This window comes from Nicrophorus vespilloides, unplaced genomic scaffold (assembly GCF_001412225.1).
Source record: "Nicrophorus vespilloides isolate i.1.1-1 unplaced genomic scaffold, Nicve_v1.0, whole genome shotgun sequence".
Taxonomy (NCBI): domain Eukaryota; kingdom Metazoa; phylum Arthropoda; class Insecta; order Coleoptera; family Silphidae; genus Nicrophorus; species Nicrophorus vespilloides.
Genome location: NW_017100081.1, coordinates 1,005,800 through 1,029,750, shown reverse-complemented (window position 1 = coordinate 1,029,750; position 23,951 = coordinate 1,005,800). Strand labels below are relative to the sequence as shown.

Here is a 23,951-nt window from a genome sequence, read left to right as displayed (position 1 = left end):
GCAAGCACTCGAGTAACTGCTTTCCGGTGCGCAAGGATGTGTGTAAATGTGTTCGGGAGGAGAGGCCAGAAAATATATATATAAATCAGTGGACAGTTTAGAGGAGTTCGTGAACTTCTAAAAGCCCATTTGTTACTTCTGCGAAACAAAACAAATATGCTTTTGTATTATTTCCTGAAAGGCACGGACGGGATGAGAAGTTGCGGCTTGCAATTAATTGGATGATTCGTTCTCGCTGCAGATTTTTTTTTCTCTTTCTTGTAGATATGATAATATCCTAGGCTTCCGCAACTCTCTTTCTCTTTCGCTCTCTCTGTGTATGTATATATATATATATATATATATACATAGTACAACATTCGCGTTTTCTCCGAGCGCCAATTTATCACGATAACACTTGGAAACTTTATATATGAATAACTGCGATAGGTGTCCCATAAATTACGGTCTAAAGAAATTATTCAGTACGGTTATAATAAGCCAGGTAAACTTCGGCCCTTAATTCGATTAATAATGATTTATACCGCGTAAGCTAATGGCAAACACTCGGATCAGGCTAATAGAGAAATGCACGGAGGAAAACTCCCACCGAAACCAATATTGTAGGCGACCTGATGGCTCTCTTTGTTTCTTCTTGCAGTAATCTCACTCTCTCTCTCTTTCACTCAAGTTGTTTTTGTTGGTTTTCATCTTGCCGACTCCCTGCTAAATAATTCATTCAATCCTCGCCGCTGTTGCCGAACACCATCTTCTCCCTCAAAATTACATGCGATATTATAAGAATCAAACCAAAAAAAAATCGCTAAATGGATGTTGAAGCAGAGTTTTTTTACACCCATCATTGATACATTATATTTTTTGCTATAACACAGCATGTTACTGAAATTTCTCTTAAAAAATGCGTCAGGTAAGAAACATGGTATAATTTTTATAAAATTCACTAAATTATTTCTTATTTTAGAAGATTTAGTTATATGTTTTAATAAGTATACTTGTAATAAAGTCAAATAACATATTCAGATTAAGAAATTTATTATGTCTTTAGTTTTAATTTTGATTCAGTTTCTTATTCAATATTAAAAAAAAAAGTGATTTACTCGTTTATTATTTCGATTCAGAAAACAAATTCGCAAAATTAAAATTTTGTTGTATAACTTTAGTACAATTACAATTAGAATAAACTAAGGCAATAAACATTATTATTATTATTATAAATAAAGCAATTCGATTCTAGCGCCATCTAGAGTGTAAGATGAAACTAAAATAGTTAGTAGACAGAATATGCAACCTGGTAATTAAGTAAAACGTAAACTAATGATTCTATAGTTATAATAAACGTATTAAGAAGTTGACTAAAAGTTGTAAGAGGAAAGGTGTTGACAATTTATTCCATTTAAAAATCTATTGGGGTAAAGTGTAGCTTATGTGAATAATATAAAGAAAATAGCGCCTCGCGAACGTTGAAATTGTTTATCGATGCTCTCTAGCGGAGGCGAAAGAATAAAAGGCGATGTGAAACTGACATAAAATAAAGCGAAGAATAAACTATGATGTTATAGAATTGTAAATGTGCGAAAGATGTTTTAGCAAGTTTCTGCTACGGAGAAAATTTTGTAAAAGTTCGCTCCGTGTGTGTTTGTAAATGTGCCGAGAGTGAATGTATATGTATAAGGGAGAAAGAGAGAGGAAAGAGCTTTACAAAAATGAGCAACATAATATTTGAGCCTGAGTAGATTTTCATGTATTTATTAAAATAAACTCTCTGCCGTGTGGCGTTGAGTAAATGTAACTGTACCAAAAGTGTTCACGGACCGAGTTATGGAGACACCTCATCCTCCCTGTGTACGGTTAGTGCTTTTTTCCTCCTTTTTAATGATGAAAGGATTGCCGCTGGTGTGATGATGCGTTCGTTACGATACCGCCTCCCATTCAGCTGACCATAATTAAAATCTTTCCATTATTACTTATTTTTCTTCATCATCGTGCTTCCTTTTTTCACTCTATAGTTCATTCTCTGTGTATCTCGCTCTCCGTCTGTCTAGTTTTATGCCCTTATGGCACCTAGGCCACGAGTAAACATCCAGGGGGAGATTTATATGCCGTCAGTTTGTAGCCGCACGCGCGTATTTATTGCTCCGAGTAAATCATCCAATGTATCTCGCGAATTTATCTCGACGTGTATTAATTAGTTAATGCCGAGCAGTTAAGGCCTCCGCTTATGATCACATCCCAGAAGAACTTCGTCCTGGACCGTTTTAATTGTTTTATTCATGTATGTATAAATACACCTTTCTCTCTCACCCACACATACACACGCGCAATCTCGTTATATATATATATATATTTGTGCGCAGACAATACATTTTGAAGCCACGTCCAAACGGTTAATACCGCAAGGATTAGGTTCGCAATAAATATTGCGTAATCTGGCGCGGGGATTATGCAGTGGAAGCGCCTACGTTACCGTTCTTGTAACTTCCCTTGTCCTCTTCTCTTCTTTTTTTTTTGTTGGTGTTGTTTTTCCTCATCTACCTCATCCCCTCATTCCCTCATCCGGTTACTCCACCTCCGCCCTTGTTTTGTGCCACTGTTGCGCGCAAAGCCGTGAAGGCTTTATTAATTTCCACGTCTCAGGTTTTGCCTCGCCTAAATGCATTTACCGCATTTCGCTTATAGGAATAATTACATTTTGGAGTAATATATATAGTAATACATATATACGTATGTATATATAAGCTGAACTGGATTCATAGAAATGATCTCGAAAGCGCAGCTTATTTGCAATACGCCTCAGCACCACGTTTCAACCTATACCGTTTTACATCCATTTTATTGCGTTTACACGACCCAAGACGGATCTGTAATGCACTTTACGTAACTAGAAATGAATGCGAAAAGCTTACATGCTTATTTCCCATTTTCGAACATTCACCTTTCAGAAAAATTCGTAAATAGTTATTAACTCGAGTCTGAAAGACTTTTGGGAGCAACGGCCTTTGCTTATGGTAATAAAATATTATTTTCTTTTTCCAAACACGTTTTATTTGTTATAACGTTTTAACGTTGGTTGAGGTATTCGTATAGTCACATTTCTTATATTACACCGAGATGTTCAAGTTTGTAGGCTTTACTTATTATACTTGATCTGCTATACTTTATTAATTTGAAAGCAATATCATCCAAATTTATTGTATCCGACCAATTAGATTAGAGAGGAAAATCAGTAATAAATGATGCACCTGTATTTGCATGTGTGTGTATAAGCAAATGACTTCTACGTGTCGTATATTACATAATGAAGTGTGAATGGTATATGATCAGCGGGCAGACATATTTCGGAGGAATGCAAATAAATGCACAATTTATAGCGGAATCGCGTTCCACAAATAATCGGGCGGGCTTCTTATGAATATTAATATTTGAAACATTTGCACGCCGCGATGAATTATTAATGGCGTGGGAGGGTGGCGCAAGGAGGATTTTCGGAGGTGGGCGTTTGCTATCGGTCCGAGCGATAGATTCCCCCAACAATCAATCCGTTTTCACTCGCATTTGCACAGGACCCATTAAAATTGATCAGTTTTAATTCGCATCGGCAAGTGTATTTTTGGCATCATCCATAAACAAATAAATACGTATTCCTGCTGCTGCTGCCGCCGCCGCTGCCACCGCCGTCGATCGACCCATTCCACTTTAGTCTAGTCGAATCTATCCATAATTTATGAAATATCTGGAATTTTACAGGAGGGTTTTATACGTGTGTATGGAGGTGGATATAGTTTCGGTTTGGCAATTACTCTAATGGAGCCGATCCGCGTTTTACTAGGGTAGGGAGGGAAGAAGCCTCCCTCGACTTACTGCTAGCCCCCCTACCGCTGCTTGCAACCGCCACTGCCGCCGCCAAGAATTTGCTCATTTAAAACACGAGACTGCCAAGCATTATTTTTACGTGCGCTGCAGACTGATGACTCTTTCGAGTCTTACTGCTTCACTTCACCCTTATACACACATACACCTCTTCTTTCTCATTTACAAATGCACGTCCAACAACATTTTAAATCTTTATTGGCTCCACTCCCTGAATGCAAACTGACACCTATTCCACTATTTCACGAACTCAAATCACCACTTAATAACAATACTAATCTTTTTACACAATCATAACAAATTGTATTGACTAAGACTACATTTCATGTACTAATAGAGAAAACATTAATTTATGTTATTAGAAATATACTAGACTAGAGTAATATCTCTCATAGTACAGGTAATCGGTTTCACCAATCGAATATGTGAGGAATTTCTGCATATTTTATACCCCAATTTATATTATGCTCACATAAAACTGTTTGCCTAATAATACTGACAATAATTACTTATTTGTTGTTATGCGAATTGCATTTAGAATTAATTGGCCTGAATCATTTAATAAGCTTATTATCCGCGCTGGCATTTAGCTGAATTAATCCCCGCAGGCTGCTTTCCTTTACAATTACAAGTTCCAATTTACATTATCATCTCAATAACTAATTGAGATTAAATGGCATGTCCAGTGGTTTGAAGCGTTTGCGTTTCAGCTTTTGCTTTGTCGAGTGCTCGCTTTCAATAGCTTTATTGCCAGTATGTGGTGAGTCTTTGTAATTCCCAAATCGTATTGTGATGTAGTTCTTTGATGGTCATACACTACGAAATAGCCACAATATTCTTTCAAAAGTTCCTTTTTCTCATATTTCCACTGTAAATATAACATTTTACATGGTGTTCAAACGTGTTACTTTTCGATCCATATTTGTTTTGTTTTGAAGAGAGAGAGTACAAAATGTATAATAAATAAAAAATGATTATTAGATTTAGTTGAACAAGAGATGTTCCCTTTCGAGCGTTTTTAGAAGATGTAAGTTTGATAACAATTTGAACTAGCTTAATTAGAAAATTGAATGTAATGTTAATGTAATTGCAACGATAACGGAACTCCCAAGCAATCTAGCCATCAAGGAACTACTCGACAGTGGAAAGTTCTTGAGGGAAAGGAATGAGAGGGGAAGGGCGGTTCGCGATTGCACTTAATTAATAGATGGTGCGGCTGCGAATGTCGAAAGTATAAAACGGCAGAAATTTGTGCATGCTGAAAACAGTGATGGTGATTAATGACAAGGGTTCTGTATAAGGGCGTCTATATAAGAGGGTGAATCGGGCTTTTCGTAGTAGAGATCTTGGCTTAGTCTGCTCGGACCAGACTGTGTCGGGAGAGCGATCGAACACAAAGTTACGATCATCTTAATTACTGGGCTTATCGGATCCGAATAATTAAATCAGTGCGGAATAATGAACGGGAGAAATAGAGCGGGGACCGACCGCCCGCCAGTCCTGCCTGCCTCGAGCACTGAAATTAAAAACCGGGAGGAGGAGAGGATGGTTTTGATAAATTACACGCCACCTCCTGGAGTGCGGGATGGATTGCGGCCGAGCCCATCCCATCTTTGGAAAAGACAATATTTCGCGCCTCCCGAATGAATTATTAATAAATGATCACTTTCCTTTCACATCTCTGTTTTTTTTCTTTTCCTTTATGCTCGATATCCTTTTTATTACACAAATAATATTTATTTTCAGGACGAGTTCTCGTTTTCTCTTTTTTTTTTTGCTATATAGGATTATTGATTGGTGCAGGTACAAATTGAATTTGAAGGAACAATCAAGATTAATGGGCCATTTTATAAATATTAAAAGTGCTCGCGAAGAATTTATGAAAGAGGATGGAAAGGAAGGTCGTGGGGGAGGTGGATCGGAGCTTTTCGGAGCGGTGCGTGTTTGCAGTGGGTGCTGGAGGAGAGAACAGCTTGCGTCCCCCAGTGGAAGTTTATGTGTATGTTGTAGGAAAGTTAAACCGCTCGGAAAATAATTCACGCCGGTAAATCGGCTATGGGAAAAAGATTAGCGGTAATCCAAGGAAATGGCTTTCCAGCGAACAGTTATTTTCGCAGCGCACTTAATATTACCTACAATCTCCAAAACATTAACTATATATCTACTTATATATGTTGGAGTCGATATGCGAATTCAGAAGTAGTTTTAAGCATGGTCAATTTGTTATCATTGAATACTCAATAGTTTTACTCTTATATTTTTGTACATTACCCAAATTCGCGTTAGAGTTAACACTTTAAGTACGTAGTACATTATTAGTTTATACTGAAATAATATGGTTATACCAAAATCATTGGGAAGACAAAGATGATATTTATTGTTCTACGACTAGTTATTGTTAGTCCTTATAAACTGCGGAATATATCGTACTCACTTCAAATACATACATAACATATACTACAAAATTCTTTAGCTTCATCCAATTTTTAGATGGACGAGTGCAACGAGAAAGAGGGTAGAGATGATGGATGCGATGGCGTGGCATTTGTTAGATTTTAGCGGCGACACATTGGAGCAAGAATGAGTAATGTGCGGGGGCGGCGGTCAAGAGGGTAGGATGGGGTTGGTATGAGGTGGTTGAAGGCCCGCGGCCGGGTCGACATAAATCCACTAATTGACCTCCGGCCACAGTTGGGCCAGCCGCAAGTATGGCTACGCGGGCCCAGCTTCCAACCTGCATCCATATAACTCATCCGACGGCCACCTCACCTCGCCACCCCTACGGTGCATATTGCACATTTGTTACATTTCGCATAGAATTAATAAAATTACTCAGCCACCCAGCAGGTACGAAAAAGAACCACATGCATGCGACTGAAATTAAGATATACAACATTTTTCGCACGCAAAAAACTGCACGTCGCGTTTTATTAGATTTGAAATTCATAAACCTAATACAAAACCTTATAAAGTCTGCAATATACAATAGAGAAATGAGCTCTTTCAACTTAGTTTCATTTAAGTATATGCAATAGTTTTTGAAAAGTATTCATTCCAACTATGCTCGATACTCGAAAAAAAATTTAGTTACTACCATTATTACAGATAATATGTTTCTAACGAGAGAATAAACCAATTTCAAGTGATTTGTGATGATTTGTATTAAGGAAAATAATTTTATTAAGCATAATATTCACATCTTTATGCTAAAAAACATTCAACTGAATTATATTTGTTGCAATGGTCGATGCTCAGCATAGGAATGCATTTTCATAATGATATAAAATGCGATAATAATGAAATAAAAAAGAGAATCTCGTACATTGTGTTTATATAATGGATTTAACTTTAAGAGGTAAATATTAAAGAAATAATATCTAATGGTTATTTAATGTCCGGCAATATTTCAATTTGTTTTTCCGGCAGGCTTTCCAACGGGATTTGGTAAGTCCTTTATTTCCCAAGGGACCGGTCTGCGAAGGAAGTGCGGAAGGAGCGCGCCGAATCGCGATACTTTTTTAATAAACCAATCCATGGATGGCACGGATCCATCCGAAGAGTCCTTCCCGCGTCCTGCCGCTCGCTTTTCTCCCACAGTCAACCACCCTTTCCTTACCCAACCCCAACCATTCCGACCCATGTAAAATGCACATGTTTGGATTATTTCCGGAGGAAAACATACAGACGCGTAATTAAATTTCATCTCCTTCGTTCGTTGCGGAACGGGGTTCAAGTATTAAAAATAATAGCGCAAGTTTTCTCCAGAATACCGCACAGTAATTAATTTTATCTCGCTCTGTACATTTCCAACATTTCGGATGTGTAATAAATTCGCGTTCTCGGATAAATTGCGGGGGCGTACGTGCGGCTGCAACATGAGTGCGAGCGAGACAGGGAGAAGGCGGCGGTTATCTTGTACCACATCGAGGTGGCTTTCCTCCAGATTGTTCCATTATTCCTAGGAGCCATAAATAAACACTTTTCCTCTAAGCTCTAGGCGGGCATTCCTTTCTTCCGTTCCCGATATCATTATTGGATGGAGGCCGCCGAAATTACCACCTTCCTAAATTAGGATAATTGGTTCCCTCGCAGATCTTCTGGTTCGTCGCCCCACATCCCCCGCTGCGCCGACAATAATACTGCATTCTGTGGAAGCTCCCTTTCAAAGCCGGCTTATATCACTGATCAATTATTACCTTTATTTACGGCCTGATATTATACCTACCTCCGTGTTTCTCTCCACGTGGAACTAATAACCCATTACTACGGATGATATTAGTTTACCATTTGCATTTACAATCCACGTAATTTCATCCAACTTTGTATTTTATTTACCAGAAATTTTCATCCCCCCAGGATTACAGCCAATAAGATTTACCGCTTTTAATCAAAGCTCTAAACGACTTCATAAATATATGCGAGGTGAAAAAATCACAATAATAAAATTACATAGCTCTCATAAAAATGCTAATGCTCCGAATAAAAACGTTGGATATTAACCGAAATTTATAGTAATCCAATACTTATTGAAAACGTACGAAGCGGATGAAGAGGGAACATATCCTCGCATTCTATTTGCCAGGATAATAAATAAGAATATGACAGTTCGACGTTAATGGAAAATTCGAAAAAAAAAAGTTCGGAAACGGAAATAACAAAATGAAAAAAAAATAAATTGCGTTGACCCCGTATCAAGTCAGGGTTTGTATGTATGCATACACCGTGTTTTGTTTTATTTTTCGTCCCGTGTCCTGCTTTTTACGAATATTTATATACCTTCTGATAACGCTGACGTACATTGAACTTTATTTATTGCTATTTCCGCTCACTACACTAGCAATCACGGCTGTTCCTGTTGACCCAACAAATACAAATTACTCGAAATGTAGATGTCTGCATGGATGAAAGATTTCCCAACATTTGCGCGCATGGAACTGGCACAAAAATGTACATTGCCTCATCAATAAATAATATTTCGCGCGTTACAAACAAATGCATGTCCGTGCAATTTGCAAAATTGACGCACATTCGCTGATGTAATTGAAATAACTCAACAACAACAACAATATATATATAAAAAAAACATAAAATGGATTTTTTTTTGTCGCCTTAAATTATGTACAATGTACTCTAGTTCAACGTTACATAACAAAATTCAGTTGATACACTTTACCGCTTAATGCTTATCATTGCGAACTGTTATTTGTTTTGCGCGTCCTAAATTTCTATTTAAATGCATTTTATGTTCTATAATTTATATATAATTTTTATATGATTTGAACTAAAATAGTTTTTTTTTAAAATAATGTTTTATTAAGATTCGTTTTAAAATTAAAAGTTTAATTGATTATTTATGTATATAGGCTATAAATAGATATGATTTTAAAAATTGTGGATAAATTTTCGTTCTATGGTATGATCGTTTTTGTAACAAAAACTGAATACATGAATATATTAGGAAGTTTAATTACACTATACACATAACTATATCAGGCTGCAACTAGTAGCTTGAATATAAATTATTATTAATTATTCCCCGAGGACGGGAGTTCTATATTTTAATACAATTACGTGTTAATGATTAACTTCTTAACTCGTAACTCGACGATGTGGCGGAATTAGTTTTATACGCGGTGCGGTTCACGTAACTTTAAACACTTAGTAAATTCGCGAATAATTAACTTCGGTGTCTCCTTTTGCTATATCATTTAATAACTATGCAAACATTTTATATTTATATATTGTTCGAAACATAACAATATTACTATATACTTTTTAGAATACGTAATAATCTCGTATGTAAGTTATAGGAAGAATTCATTATGAATATTAACGAATACCATAATATCACATGACTCTTAGTAGTTGTTACATTAAAACTAATTTATATCTTCTGAAATTTAAGAAACGTGTATATTGTATAGTAATTGAATGGGTATTCTTTGGCAGCTTTGAACTTATAGAATGACAGTTAATTAACATGGAGTCGAATAATGGATTCATATCATATACAGTGGGTGATCCGTTAACGAAATGTTCGGACTTGGAACATATCGGATAACAAACACTTTCGTGAAAGATTTGTTTGTTTGAAAAAACTGATGTGCGGATAATGATTACCTTACCGATCGATTGACGTTAATTTTGGGATATAAAGATTAAAGAACAATTTAGATTGCAAGCATCGATTCACTGATTATATTCGTTAACCGATCACCCACTGTATAACAAAATGACCACATGGTAGATGTTCAGTTGGGAATTCTAAAAGATAGTTATGTTATTAATAATGTAAACTATATACGCGACTATTTTTTTTGTAAATGTTTAGGTGCCAGATTTCAATGATGTATCTATAGTTATAAAGGAACGGAAGTTAATTTATTATGGAGATGGGTATGTATTAGATGTATAATAAAAGGAAATAAGAAAGTACATTGTATATAGGAAGAGCGAAATTGAGTTATCGTGGTGGTAACAGAGGAATGATGTATCCAGCGTCAAGTTTTCCTCGCAACAAACCAAGCCAGCCAGGTATGCATATTTCATGGAGGGCGGGAAGGATTGGAAGTTGCCCGCCATAGAAAAGCACAACAGTGGAGAGGAAGGATTACAGTGCTATATTTACTTTGTGCTGCGAGCTTATGCAAATCATAATAATCACATAAGGCAAACTTCACGGCATGCAGCCGTATATTATTATATCTCTTTATAATGCAAAACTAAAGCCGCCCATCCTTCCACTCTTTCTCTCTCCAACCCATCGCCCGTTTATTAGTGTTGTATACACTTGATTTTATTCCCATTTTGTTTTCTCCTTTTTTTTTTGCAACATTCGCTTTTATTCCGTATGTAATTATGATGAATGGTGCGCTCGAGTAATTGGGAAACGGAATCCAAAATGCTGTTCTAATTGGGGTTGTTTATAGAAAAGTTTTCCGAGGGGGAAAAGGTTGCATCAAATTATGAGGATATTAGTGCAGCGTGAAGTTCGTGCTGGGAAAGTTTGTGAAGTAATGTTTATGTTCGTGGCGAGGCGCTGAGAGCAGTCCAAACGGAGGAGGAAGGGTGGATTCTGTTGCTATTGTAGGGCGAAACATTTCTTGATAGTATTTACAAGATTCCAGAGGATTACACGGGTAATACAAAAGAGACATTAAGCGAGGGAATGTGTAGGATTACTAATGCCCGGGCGTCGAAAGCAGCCCGAAGTTAATATGTGTCGAGCCCGGGGGTGGCAAAAGCGAGAATGGAGAGAAGGCAAAGGCGAAGGAAGAAATATCGGTCGCGTTCGAATCATATTTTAAAGTCAATTCTATTGCCGAAACGCGAGTTGATTTTCGCCGGGTGTTCGGCGCGAAAACGAGGGTTGCTGCAGCCGAAAGTCGTGAGGGTGGTTGGAGGGGTTGGTGAGGTCATATAACTGGCGCGGCAGTGTTTTACTTTACATTCATAAGTAGGGAAGTGTGGCACTATTTCATATCTGCTACCTACATCTGACATCCAAGCGCCGCATGCTTCATTTCAAAATACCATCTTTCATTCTATTCTTTCAGCATTTTTGCAATTCCGAACAAAAAAAGAGAACCTTCAACCCCCGCCTCCACCGGTTGTCGCAAGAAGAAGTGCCGTGCCGTCTCCTTTTCACGTGTGGCGCTTGCGACATTTTCATACTGTTTCTTTGGAAAGTGTAAGTAAGCATAGTAGAGGAAAAGGAGGAGGAGACGACGCTCACCCTTAAAAAGAATCCGCGGAAAGAAGAAGTAAATACGCAGAGATCTCTACTCACAGATAGCTGTTTATTTTCCATATTTACATGAGCGCCGTACGTGTACGTAAACTTTATGTATATTCCCTTTCGTCTTGTATTTTTAAACATTACTTTATTTTTCTTTGCCATATACATACATTCAAACATCCACGCACGTCAGTTCACATAAGAACATACACATGTATTACTAGTTTGATCTACACTTTGGAGCTTTAAGGGAAAATATCCAATATCAAGCGCGGACCCTTTCAACAAAAAGATTCGATTCCTCTCGCAATATTATTTTACTCCTCGTTCTCCACCATCTTTTCCCCATGTCAGAACTTTTCTACACACACATTCGATATTAAAAATTCATCCTCAAACGAAACATTTATCACTTGTAACTAATTCATTCAAATATTTACACATCAAATATTATACAAATATAATACAGTTAGTTCCACCAAAAAATATACATTATTATTTCATATTACTTTCGATAAATAATCTATAAACTCAATTAAAATCATGTATAATTAAGTTTACGACAGAATAGATAGATTTATTTCATTTATAACAAGTACACATGTAGCAATTAACGTTTTCTAATTAAAACAACACTATCTCAAAAGCTTCTGATTTAATATATTAAATAAAGTAGGAATAAATAGAAAGTCATACATTGTATGCATATACTGGAACAATAAGTGTGTTTGCATGCATGTAGCCTGGGGCCAGATAATCCATAAATTTGATTAAAATTCAAGATTCCCGCCACGATAAATTCCCACCTTGATACCACATACGCTTCCTACATGGCTGTGGGTGGTTGTATTTTACTATTAAATGTAATTGCGACCGGCCTCTAAATAGCAACAATGTAGAGGAGCCGGGGTGTCGTCTCTACTTTTCCATTATCGAAACTATACTGCATTATTATGGAACATAACTGCGCCGCAAATATGGAACGACCGAAACTTGGATGTGCAACAATGGGTAGGCGAAATTTTCTATTATCATCATCATCATCATTATGGCATGTAACTATCGAATGACGCAATGCGCGATTTTTACATAGCTGTGCAGCAAGTACACAACAGCGGACGTCTATTAATAAAATAATGGGCGATGATAATAGCCACGTCCCGCACACTGAAATATTTACAATGCCTATTTCGAATATTGAATATTTATTAATAATACATCTATTATAAATAATTCCCATGTTTGTGTCTCTAAATATAAATATTGAATATTTACATTTGTTAAACATTATCCACCCTTACAATATGGACAATGTTTTCAATAACATTAATATTGTTTTATAATGTAAATGTAAAAACTTATGTAGTTTTCATTTTATATTTGTCACTCTGTAATTATTACCACTTATACCTCGCTATACAGACGATCTTTAGAGGTATTTCGCTATAACAGTATTTTTAATTATGACGTTTTTTCAATTTACGGCCCATAATGTTTCGTTAAACGACCAAAAACATTGCAAAAAAAAAGGAGCAGAAAGCTTTTCCGGAACGTATCTTAGACGTAAAACGAGATATGTGTGTATTGTTATATTATTATTTTAAAATAATATTTTTCATTGCAACATAGTCCAGAAATTTATTAACAAATAAATCTACAAATAAAACCGTACCAAAATAATAACAATAAAAAATGATTTATTATAATATTTGCAAAAATAAATGTACTATTAAGTTTTCTAAGCGATATCATCTTCCATTAAATGTTTACATCACCAGACGAAAATGAAATTGTAAATGCGACGATATAAAATGCTCTTGTCATTTTGCTATATTTTATATTTATATATAAAAAATATAACTTCATTAACGTTCATGTTTAAAAAGTGCATTACGTGTTTACGTAACAGGCGATGCGATGTGATTTCGCGAGGCCGGTGGTATCGATCCTTCGTAATAATTGCAGGAGTAACAGCCCGAAAGTGCTCAGCCGCTATGTATAAGTTTCTATGAATCCGCAATTAACATTGATTTAACGTCTTTATAATTGCGCGCAATTAAGCCGCCTGATTGATTCTATGCTATGAATAAGGAATAAAATCTAAGAGTAAATTCTCGCTGCCATTACTTTCCTGATTTCACAGCTTTATGGAGTCAATATACTTTAATTGATATTCAATGGCAATGTCAAACGTTGACATAGTAAAATTTATTTCTTCACTTTAATCAATGAACCAATTAAGTTAAGAAGAAATTTGTAAGATGATTTTGTTGCATATAAAAATGCAATATAGTTTTAAATAACTTAAACCAATGAATAAGAAAGTGATCCCAACTCTAGTTCTTTTAGACAAAAATTACTATCAGAATTTAAAGTCTTGTATTATATTAGTGCAGCTTGTATGGAACAAATATAGAATTTGTAGTAGTGTAGTTAATAGCCTGAAGAGGTGAGAAATTTATCCATTGCAATCATATGTTATTCCGAATGGAATGCCGGTCCTATTTGCAACAGCGTGTAGTGTATACATGCTTTACATATGCATTCAGGGAATGTAGGAAGCGTGTGTGCTGCGTTTACGTGTGTATGCTGGGGTGCAAGTGAGCATTATATTAAATTTGACGGCGATGAGAACCAACACCTCCCCTGTGCTCGTGTATAGCAATAGCGTACACCTATACGTGTAGGGTGAACTGGTAAAGGGAGATGACTGCGAAAGCTCTTTGCGAAACTTGAGAACTTATTGAACGTGCACCATCTACAAGACTTCCACACCCAAACGACCTCGTACACATACATTCAAACACACACACACTCACTTGCATGCACCATTTTACCGATAATTCAATCGCTTCGAATTCTAAACACACTTCTTGCATAGAATACATTTCACCAAACAACTAAAAAAAGAAAAGAAAGACTGTTTCTTGGAGATGCATCGACTCGTTTGTAACCGATACCATCAAACACTGTTGATTTAGAATCACGTTTCAGTACTATAAAACAGGAATCATTCTCAAACACAGTTTTTTCTTCAACATAGTGTAATAGTAACACTTGGAACATTGCTAAGATTTCATATCAGCAGACCAATTTGATTTGTTCGCTAAAAATATAATATTATATAATAACTAAAAATTGTGTAAATAAAAAGTGTATTTGGTTGAAGTCTCATGATTCAAAATGTTATCAATATTATGAATATCTATGACATGGAAGATACATGTCTGTCAGATATATATAAACTGCCATTGGTTGTCATGTCATTGGAAAATGCATACATAACAGTTGATAGGTATGTCTCAAGTCACGCGTAGTATGGATTCTATTTTTTTATTAGAAATCACATATACTTCTGAAAATTGAGTAAAAGAAAGCAATATAATCCTACTAAGATCGTCGATATAAAATGATTGTTGAATTTGTAAGTACGAAATGGTCTTTGCTGGTTCGATAGGATTGTTATGAAGTGGCGCAGATGAAATGTAATAGGGCTGATATAGAGATGTTGTCGAAAACGAGGAAAATTATTAGAGTGGATTTGCAGTAATGGGATGGGGCGCAATGGTATTCTGGTCATCTGGTGACATTCAGATTGCTCGGAAAGATCAGTGACCGTGGAAGGAAGGCAATCTAATAGTCTAACTCAATTCCAGCCGCCCGACTCTGTAACAGGAGTTCCCTATGATGTTTAAACGGTTGTTTGCGGACCGCAGGACAATGGATCCGATCTTTAGCTGTTCAACGTGGCCGGGCTACATTTCGGATCCGTGCTGCAACTTTAATGAATTTCGTAACCGATTCTCGCGCGACGACCTCCTTACACACGACCCACTACTATCTAATATAACGGATCCTTGGGCCGCGGAGTTATGTAAACACTAAGGTTTATCAAATTCCAATCTTAGTTCATCCCATATACAATACACCAGAGCTGCCTTTTGCTTACGATGGTAAACATTTCTAGTTAATTTGACCAAGAGCTGTTTTTGATAAACAATCACATAATTTTTAAAATCTAATTGGTTTATATTTTATAAAATTTGAGTGTTATTAATCATTATTTATGGTTTATATGTATGCCATATAGATGTTAAACAGAAATTACAATTTAATTGCTTTACATTATTTGTTTAAGAAGGAGGATATTAATTTAATTAATTAACTTGTGAGGAATAAGATCGCAATAGTTGTGGATCAGTGGTAGTAGAGTAAACGGAACCTAGGTGTTGGAAATCCCAAATGAACTTAAGCAATGCGGATAAGGTAGAGATTATGTGTAAAATGGAATATTAATGTGTCGGTGTAGTGAGGCAAGTTTCTCGGTAGTTCCTGAAATAATAGCAATATGCAAATAGGATTTTGTTGTGATAATTGGAAGCCGGGAACGATGGGTGAAATATCGGTTCCGTAATTGTGAGCCACCGCACATGCTGCATATTAATTAAATAATTATCCCGTAGGCGTCGAACATTTGTTCTACTCGAGTAATTGGAAATTACAATCCGCGAGTGCACACATCCCATCCAGCATGCACACAACCATATTCCCATTTACTTAAGTTTAACCAGCAAATACCCGGCATCCCATTATGTAATTACGCAGTCAAATATGTGAGCGTAGGTCTGCGGAGGATAACCGGGATCCGGATAAACGAGCAACCGGACAAAGTTGACCGGAAGTTTAACTATCACCAATTACTATTACTAGGTCAGTGGTCTTTAAACTAAGTTTAGCGGAAATGGAAATTTGAAGACCACTGCATTTGGTTTTGTTTGATGAATCTTACCTTCGAAAACCACGAGCGTCGCCTCCGCATTGACAGCATCCCCAACTCCATTCTCTGCGACGCACTCGTAGGTGGCGTCGTCCCTGCTAGCCTTGACTGGTTCAATCCTTAGAAGAGCTCCACCATCGGTGAAATCTTTCACCTGATAACGAGATTGTGTCCCTGGAAAAACAAAGCAACCATATTAAAATAATGGCCTCGCAGCTCTCGCACAACCTGAATACACTCCTAAGTGCATATACACAGGTAAATGGACTCACCCTGAAGCGGGATCAATATTCAAGAAAGTTATGCATTCTCAAGACGATCTTAAGGTATGCTTAAACATGATTTTCTTTTTGAAAATAAAAAAAGAAAAAAAGAAAGAGTAAATAATAAAAGAACTTCCGGTGGTATTATGTTTCCTGGCCATTAGACTTAAATAAATATAAAAAACACACACACACAAGAAGAAGGAGTTTCCTCTTTAGAAAAGCAACGGGCAACGAGGAAGCTTTTCAAAAAAATAGTTTCAATTTTATGCAGGCCGCCTGCAATGTTATTTAAACTTTATGCATAAGCAAATGAGCTCTTCAGCACACAACCAGGATCAATATTTACGAAAAGTTACGCAGAGGTAAAAATATTCCTTAACGGATATGCAAGATAATTATAACTTTATGCATAGAAAAGTTGTTCGGAATCCTATCCTGCATTAACCAACTTCCTCAGATTTTCCTACAGACTTCATCAATCTATTTCATAGACTCATACTATACAATTAAAAAAAATATAAATTTAAATATTTTTAAAGAATTTTTTTTATAAAAAAAATAAATAGAAATTATAACAAGATTGTATACAGTGTTATGTAATCAGTGTTATAATTTCTGGCAATGCACGTTTTCTGGTATTGGGTGTTATTAATGATGTTCAAATTGCAGTTCGGTTTTCGAACTAATTCTGAACATAATTCCGGGCAATATCTTTGTAATTTATCGGCGTCGGGTCAAACGCATGTTGTGTGCATTCGATGACCCATAGAAAGGACCCCGGATTCAGCAGACTCAGATCTATGACTGCAGAAAAGGAGGTGGCACAGGAGGACGAGAGAGAAAGTCTCGTGAGATTTCTAATATGAAGAGTTATTATGGCCCCTGCTATAATGTCTTTGGAAAACTTGAAACGAAATTAATTCCAGCCGCGCGTCCTGATAATGTAAATTAATTTAATCAAGAGAGCAGAACGGGCGCGAATTAAAAACGGTCTTCCAGATAAGAGTGAAACTTAATTAATTCGCCATGCATTAATTCAGACTAATTAAACTATAAAATCGTTCCCTCTTCCACACCTGATTGCGTGTAAGTATGAATGAAACGATAATTTTGACCGACAATTTCAGGATTATGTGGATAAGGACAAATCATATAACAACAAAATTCTATTAGAACGTGATTTACTTTATGTTATTTTAATTCTTACATAAATGATATTTATTATATATTAAAAGACAAGTCAAAATTAGAGCCAATAAATATTTGTAAATAAAATTAAGATATGTTAAAGTTTAAATATATTTACTGATTAGGAAAAACTACAAAAAAAATTATAAAGTTGTTAATAGGATATAAATGATAAAAGACTTAAATATTTATCATATGTACCAATTGCTCTTGATTTTCATGAAGTACAGTAATAATAAAAAAACAAAATAAAACAAAACGTGTAATATAACTCACTATGTGAATTTAGAAATTCCATGGCCCGGGATTATTTCCTGAATAAATAATAAGCCGGAAAAGTTTCGCATAAAATTTGATCACGGCTTTGTGGTTTGGGGCGGTCCGCATTTTATACACATACACATACTATTTTTTTTTGTTCTTTCAACCTGCTTTTCACGATCGTTCACCCACAAAACTTTTAATTGACTTATTATCTAAGCCGTAAAAGTTGAAAGTTGTTCATTGTCCTATAACCTCTCGTCATATTATTGTGTTGTCGTTTTTTTTTGTTTATTTGTTTTTATACAACTGTCGGAAATCGTTTACGAGTAAGCTTAAAATAAATAAATCCCTAATTAAAATAGACTCGTATAACTAAAAACTTTTCCTTATTTAATACTCATGTTTTAGTTTAAATATGTTGTTTTGTTTAGAGATTTTATTTTGTTCGGAGAAAATCCTTGTTATAGCTGCTAAACATCTTTCATATTGTTAAATACAGGTATCCCCCGAATAACGAACTTCCGGACTTACGAACAAAATTCTAAAAATCTAACTAGTTACAAAGAGATATATAGTGACAGAAAACATTAACCGTTCAAACAAAAAATGATAATTCCTTTAATAAAATATAATACTTTTGGAAAATATACTATCTGTTTTGTTGCACTTGTTTCTTTTGTCGTTTTTTTATTAAATGTCTACATTGAATAAGAATTTGTAAGTAAGTATTTTGTTTATTTTAATCTATTTATTCAAATGTATGCAGTCAGTAATACAGAATTTAAGAATATTTTGAAATTTTTAAAATTTCCCCGACTTACGAACAAATTTGACTTACGAACAACCCTTTGGAATGGTACAGTAAAATCTCACAGAAATGTTCATCCAAATTGTAGAAATACGAATTTGCAATTGATATGTTTCTTAAATCCGATATATACTTGATGAATGCTGATGGTTATGAAATGTATAGCAATACCTCACATAATGTCTGCCAAAATCGCATACTGTTAGGGCTAATAGAGGAACAAAACAAAATAGAAATAAACTGCACAAAAAGACACTTTACCGGACTGAAGTGAATTGAAACTAAGGCACTCTTTGTTGAGGCATGAAAGTAATAATTTAACTATATGTTATTTTTTTGTAATTATTCATGAATAATGAGAGTAATATGTTAATTAATTTGCACAAAAAGTAATTGTATTTTTTAAATACATTTGTTAAAATATTGAATGAATCAAATACTTTTTTTTCGCATTAGAAAAATATTAAGTCACATCCAAGCTATACGTAGAAAAAGACCTAAATATATGACAGATGTATCTATTATTGATTATGACGAAGCACGGTAACAATAGTTGCTTTAAATACACACATTGTATACAGTAGTTGTTAACCGAGGTATTTTACCATTAAATGTCCTATGTTTCAAATATTTGACTGTATGTTACCATTACATGAACAAAAGTTATATAAATATATAAAATATGTATTGGCTACTGCAAGAGATACATTGATATTTTTTAAGAGGAGGCTATTAAGGGTTAAATAATAAAATAGACTGAGTGTATATGATTTCCAATTTTAATTATATAAAATTAATAGTATAGTTTTGAAGTAGACAACCAATGTAAAGATTCATATATGTTATTTTTTATTTCTATTTATGTAATTTTATAGTTGTTGATATAAATGTTAATGATATTTAATATTTCAAAATCAAACTTTGTTATTTTATTTCAATATTAAACTAATATATGTTTATGTTTGCATATGTGTTTTATTCTACAAAATACATAATAATAATTATTATATTACATACATACTATGAATAATGCGTCTCTCTTCATAAGAAAATACATGAAATTTAAAGTTACATTATGTAGAATCTTCTCAATTTAATTTACATAAAAACTAATGATGATTTATCTCTAAATTAAACAATTTTCTAAAGTGAATATTTGTAGTTTGCAATGTGTATTTTTTTTATCGCGATTAGTAATAAATTAAGTTTTTATGTTGGATCATGCAAGGTACAATAAATTTACAAGTAACTCATTTGTTACTATATAAATAATTAAAAGTATTTATATCATTTAATCGTGCGTGAGTAAAGCACATCAATCAAGTGAAGTGTACTCAAGGTTTAGGAATGAGAATAGTTGTTCTTACCAAAATTTCGGCTTACAAATTATATTTGATTTAACGTACAAATACGAAACAATACAGTTAAAATTAAGTCATAAAAAAAGTTTGTTTTTAAAGTCAGACGAGTGATGGTTAAAATTTAATTAAAATGTATATTTGCAAAAATATGTATGAATAAATAATGGAATTGAGCAATTCCAGTTTAATTTACCGTTGATGGAAATAAATAAAAGTCATTGCACGGATGCAGTAATGACTTGTGTATTTTTCATAGGGCCGCGAATGAAGCACACACAAAAAGCATTTTACTGTTTAATTGCCAACTTAAAACGCATTTGTCTCGTTTATTATTGTAACTGAAATTGTACGGAACGTGCGCCCCCTTGGGCTCTGTTGTTTTTACCCCGTTTTACAACAATTCACCTATTTTATTCAAAGCAAACAACATGCGTTTCATTTTTATTTTTATTTATATTTGTTTTATTTATTCATTTTTTTTCTCATTGGGTTCTCGTAACCAATTTCAAATGTTATCTATTTTAACTAAACTTCGAACAGGCAAACACACAACTCCAGGACGTTTGAGAGGCATGTGTATTTTTCTCGCTCGCAGACATAAACTTCCAACAGTGGGACGTATTTTCCAATTAAAAAACGCCTGCCTCTCAATACTGGTTGGCAGTGTACCTAGCGAAATGATTTCGTTCTGGAAAAACGCAGCGAAATTGAATAAAAACTGAAAAACCGGTTAAAGGGGCGCAATTCTACAACCATTGTATTCTCCTTTTGTTGCTTCAATTTGCTTTCCACTGTTTATATAAATGTTACTAATTGCATTTTATATTTACAGTATTGCCACAGTAAAATAGACGTTACATAGACGTAAAGTAAAATAATACAAAAAAAAATCATCTTAAAATAATCTATTATGGATTTTTTTATACTAAAATTTAAAAATTAATGTATATACCTCGCATAGTGCGGCATCTGTCAGTCCGGATTCACTATAGTCCATTTGAAACCGGATTAATCGAGAACATTTTTGTATAAGCAAAATATTTTGTTTTCTTTGAAATTTTCAACCGTCATAATTTAAAAATAAATGTGGTTTACTTATTAAAGTACATCAAATAATGTTAAATATTTAATAAAGACAAAGTGGTAAATGTATTCGGATTTATAAAAATTAGGATTACGTAAGAGAAAAATGATGGAAAAAAGAAGTAAAGTTTCTCGTCATTCTCGCTAATCTGAATGTAGGATTCGTTTACTTACTAATCCAGTGCGGCTTAGTTTGAGGGTTTTGTATTATTGAAGCCGTGTGTTTATTCTATTTCTGTTTTCGAAAGTAACAGAAGCGGCTTAAACGGCGCGCCGTGCGCAAATAATACGAGAAGAAAAGGAAAAATGGAAAAAGAAAGCATATTTAAAAAGAAAAATACAAATAAATAAAAGAATCTCCATGCATATTTATCTTAATACTATTGCTCGTTTCGTGTGGCTCAAGAAATCTGGGCAGAATTTCGTCCACGGAATGGAATCGATTTTGTGTTAAGTCCAACGTCGCCTAAATGAATAATAGCCCTAACATGTTTGTCAAAGATCGATTTGATTAATGCTCGAGTGAGCGAGGGCAGGCGAAAATATAAGCAAGAGAGAGAGAGAGAGAGAGAAGAAAAAAAAGTAAAGAAATAATGTACAAGTACCTTTTATGAAATTTCATCGATAAGCAAAAATTGAAATAAAAGTAAAGCGACGGCCGACATGCGAACGTGTTATAAAAAGCTCATGTAACTAAATGGCACGAACGAACAAAAAAATATAATAATAATAATGTATACGAAAATATGAATAAGTGCACACCAAACACGTATACTTAGTGAAGGGTATGTTGTTTGTACGATGAATAGATTCTTAATACACTTCTTTTTATAAGTGGACTAACATTAACCAGTTACGTACACATTCGCAATTATATGACAAAAAATAATTTATTTTGTAACGTTACCTCTGATAACTATACGTCGGTATAACGAAGTCTGCAATTGTTAGAAAACATTGATAGTTTTTGGAAAGAAGACACTAAAATATGTCTAGAAGATGTATTAGAAGAAAATAACTTAAAAAATGAAGTTATACAGATTTCAGTCATCTAGCTTCGAAAATGACAAGGACGTTATAAATTTATTGCATGCAAATAATGGTTTTGCACTCGAAGATTTGTCAAACCTTGTAAACAAAGACAAAAAAATGAAGAATAAATATTTGATCACGCTAAGAAAGCACAGAAATGCATTTTACTGTTTAATTGCCAACTTAAAACATATTTGTAACTGAATTTGTACGAAACGAGCTCTGTTTTTCAACAATTTTTATTAAAAAAAATTATTTAAATTTATTGAATGCAGAAGGTGATGGTTTTGCAGCGGAAGAAGATTTCTCAAATCTTGTAAATAACAAAGACAAATAAAATAGAAGACTAAATTGAATGATATTAACATTTTTTAATGAAGTGAAATTTTACATATAGTACAAGATCTTTTAATTAGTATCAAATTTTATGAATTTAATTTAATATAAATTTCATATCAAATTTATAATAAAAATGAATATGAATTATACTGCAATAATGAATGGATATTAAATTTGAACTTACAATGATTATTATAGATTTTTTTTCTTATCAATAAGTAACCGTTTCGTTGAAGTGCATTCATTTTAAAATGGATTAATATTAAAGTCGGTGCAACGACCGAGTGTCGACTTATGAAATTATTGATTTTAATAATTCGACGACGCCATTTGTCGATTCTAAATGGTAATTCTCCCTATTAATTTCCACAAGTTACAGGAGGGGAGATATGCATTGTCGCAAACATTGCTCCCATTTTCTCTCAAGGCGGTTAATTTCATAACTGTGACTCCAGAACAATTAAACATCTCGTGCGGAAAATATACCAGATATTAACTGTGCGCCGTACAACTTTTAGATGTGACATCTTTAAGATATATTATATTCGGAATGGAACTTATGTTTCATCAATTAAATACTTATTTATGAAGTTCTATATAAGTTAACCTCTTAACGCCGGAATTAATTCATAAAAAAAATACATACTGTTAACTCTTCTAGTTATACTAAAAGTTGCAGCAAGTGTATATTTTAAAATAGGAATGAAATAAATACACAAAACTATTGCTCGAAAATATTGTTCTGTCTCGTTTACTGTTGTAGAAACATTATGTATCAAATATGATACATTCGTTAAAATTATTAAATTACTAGCAAAGAGACCTATGGTCAATAGCTCAGTTGACTTTTTTGAAATTATATATATTTATTTTGTTCTTTTTATTTCTGTATATGATTTTTTTGTACGACTGATGCAATAAACATTATTATTATATTAAATTACTAAAATTATTTTCAGAACTATTTTAGTTTTATTTTTAACAAAATGCATTAAAATAATTTACAGCCCTTGTTAATTTATATTTGTTATTATTCATAATTTTACATACTTTTCAAATTTTTTGTAATTGTAATTTTGTAAAACATTTTACTGTCGAATAATTAATTATAATGTTTCGTCGATTAGTTAAAATTGTGATGATAAATACATAAAAATCTCTAAGTTTGAAAACTATTAAGTAATTTCGTATTGAACATTTCTTAAATAGAACATAACATATTTATATA

The 23,951-nt window shown here is 34.0% G+C and overlaps 1 protein-coding gene across 12 annotated transcripts in view; it reads right to left on the bottom strand.

Annotated features, from left to right (window-relative positions):
• Nucleotides 1–23,951, bottom strand: part of LOC108566937 (tyrosine-protein phosphatase Lar) — a 430,502-nt gene that overhangs the window by 25,866 nt on the left and 380,685 nt on the right. For all 12 annotated transcript variants that reach the window (XM_017927080.1, XM_017927085.1, XM_017927081.1 and 9 more), the window contains one exon: nt 16,395–16,556. In XM_017927080.1, the coding sequence (XP_017782569.1) occupies nt 16,395–16,556 (162 nt within the window). The remainder of the gene's footprint in view (nt 1–16,394; nt 16,557–23,951) is intronic.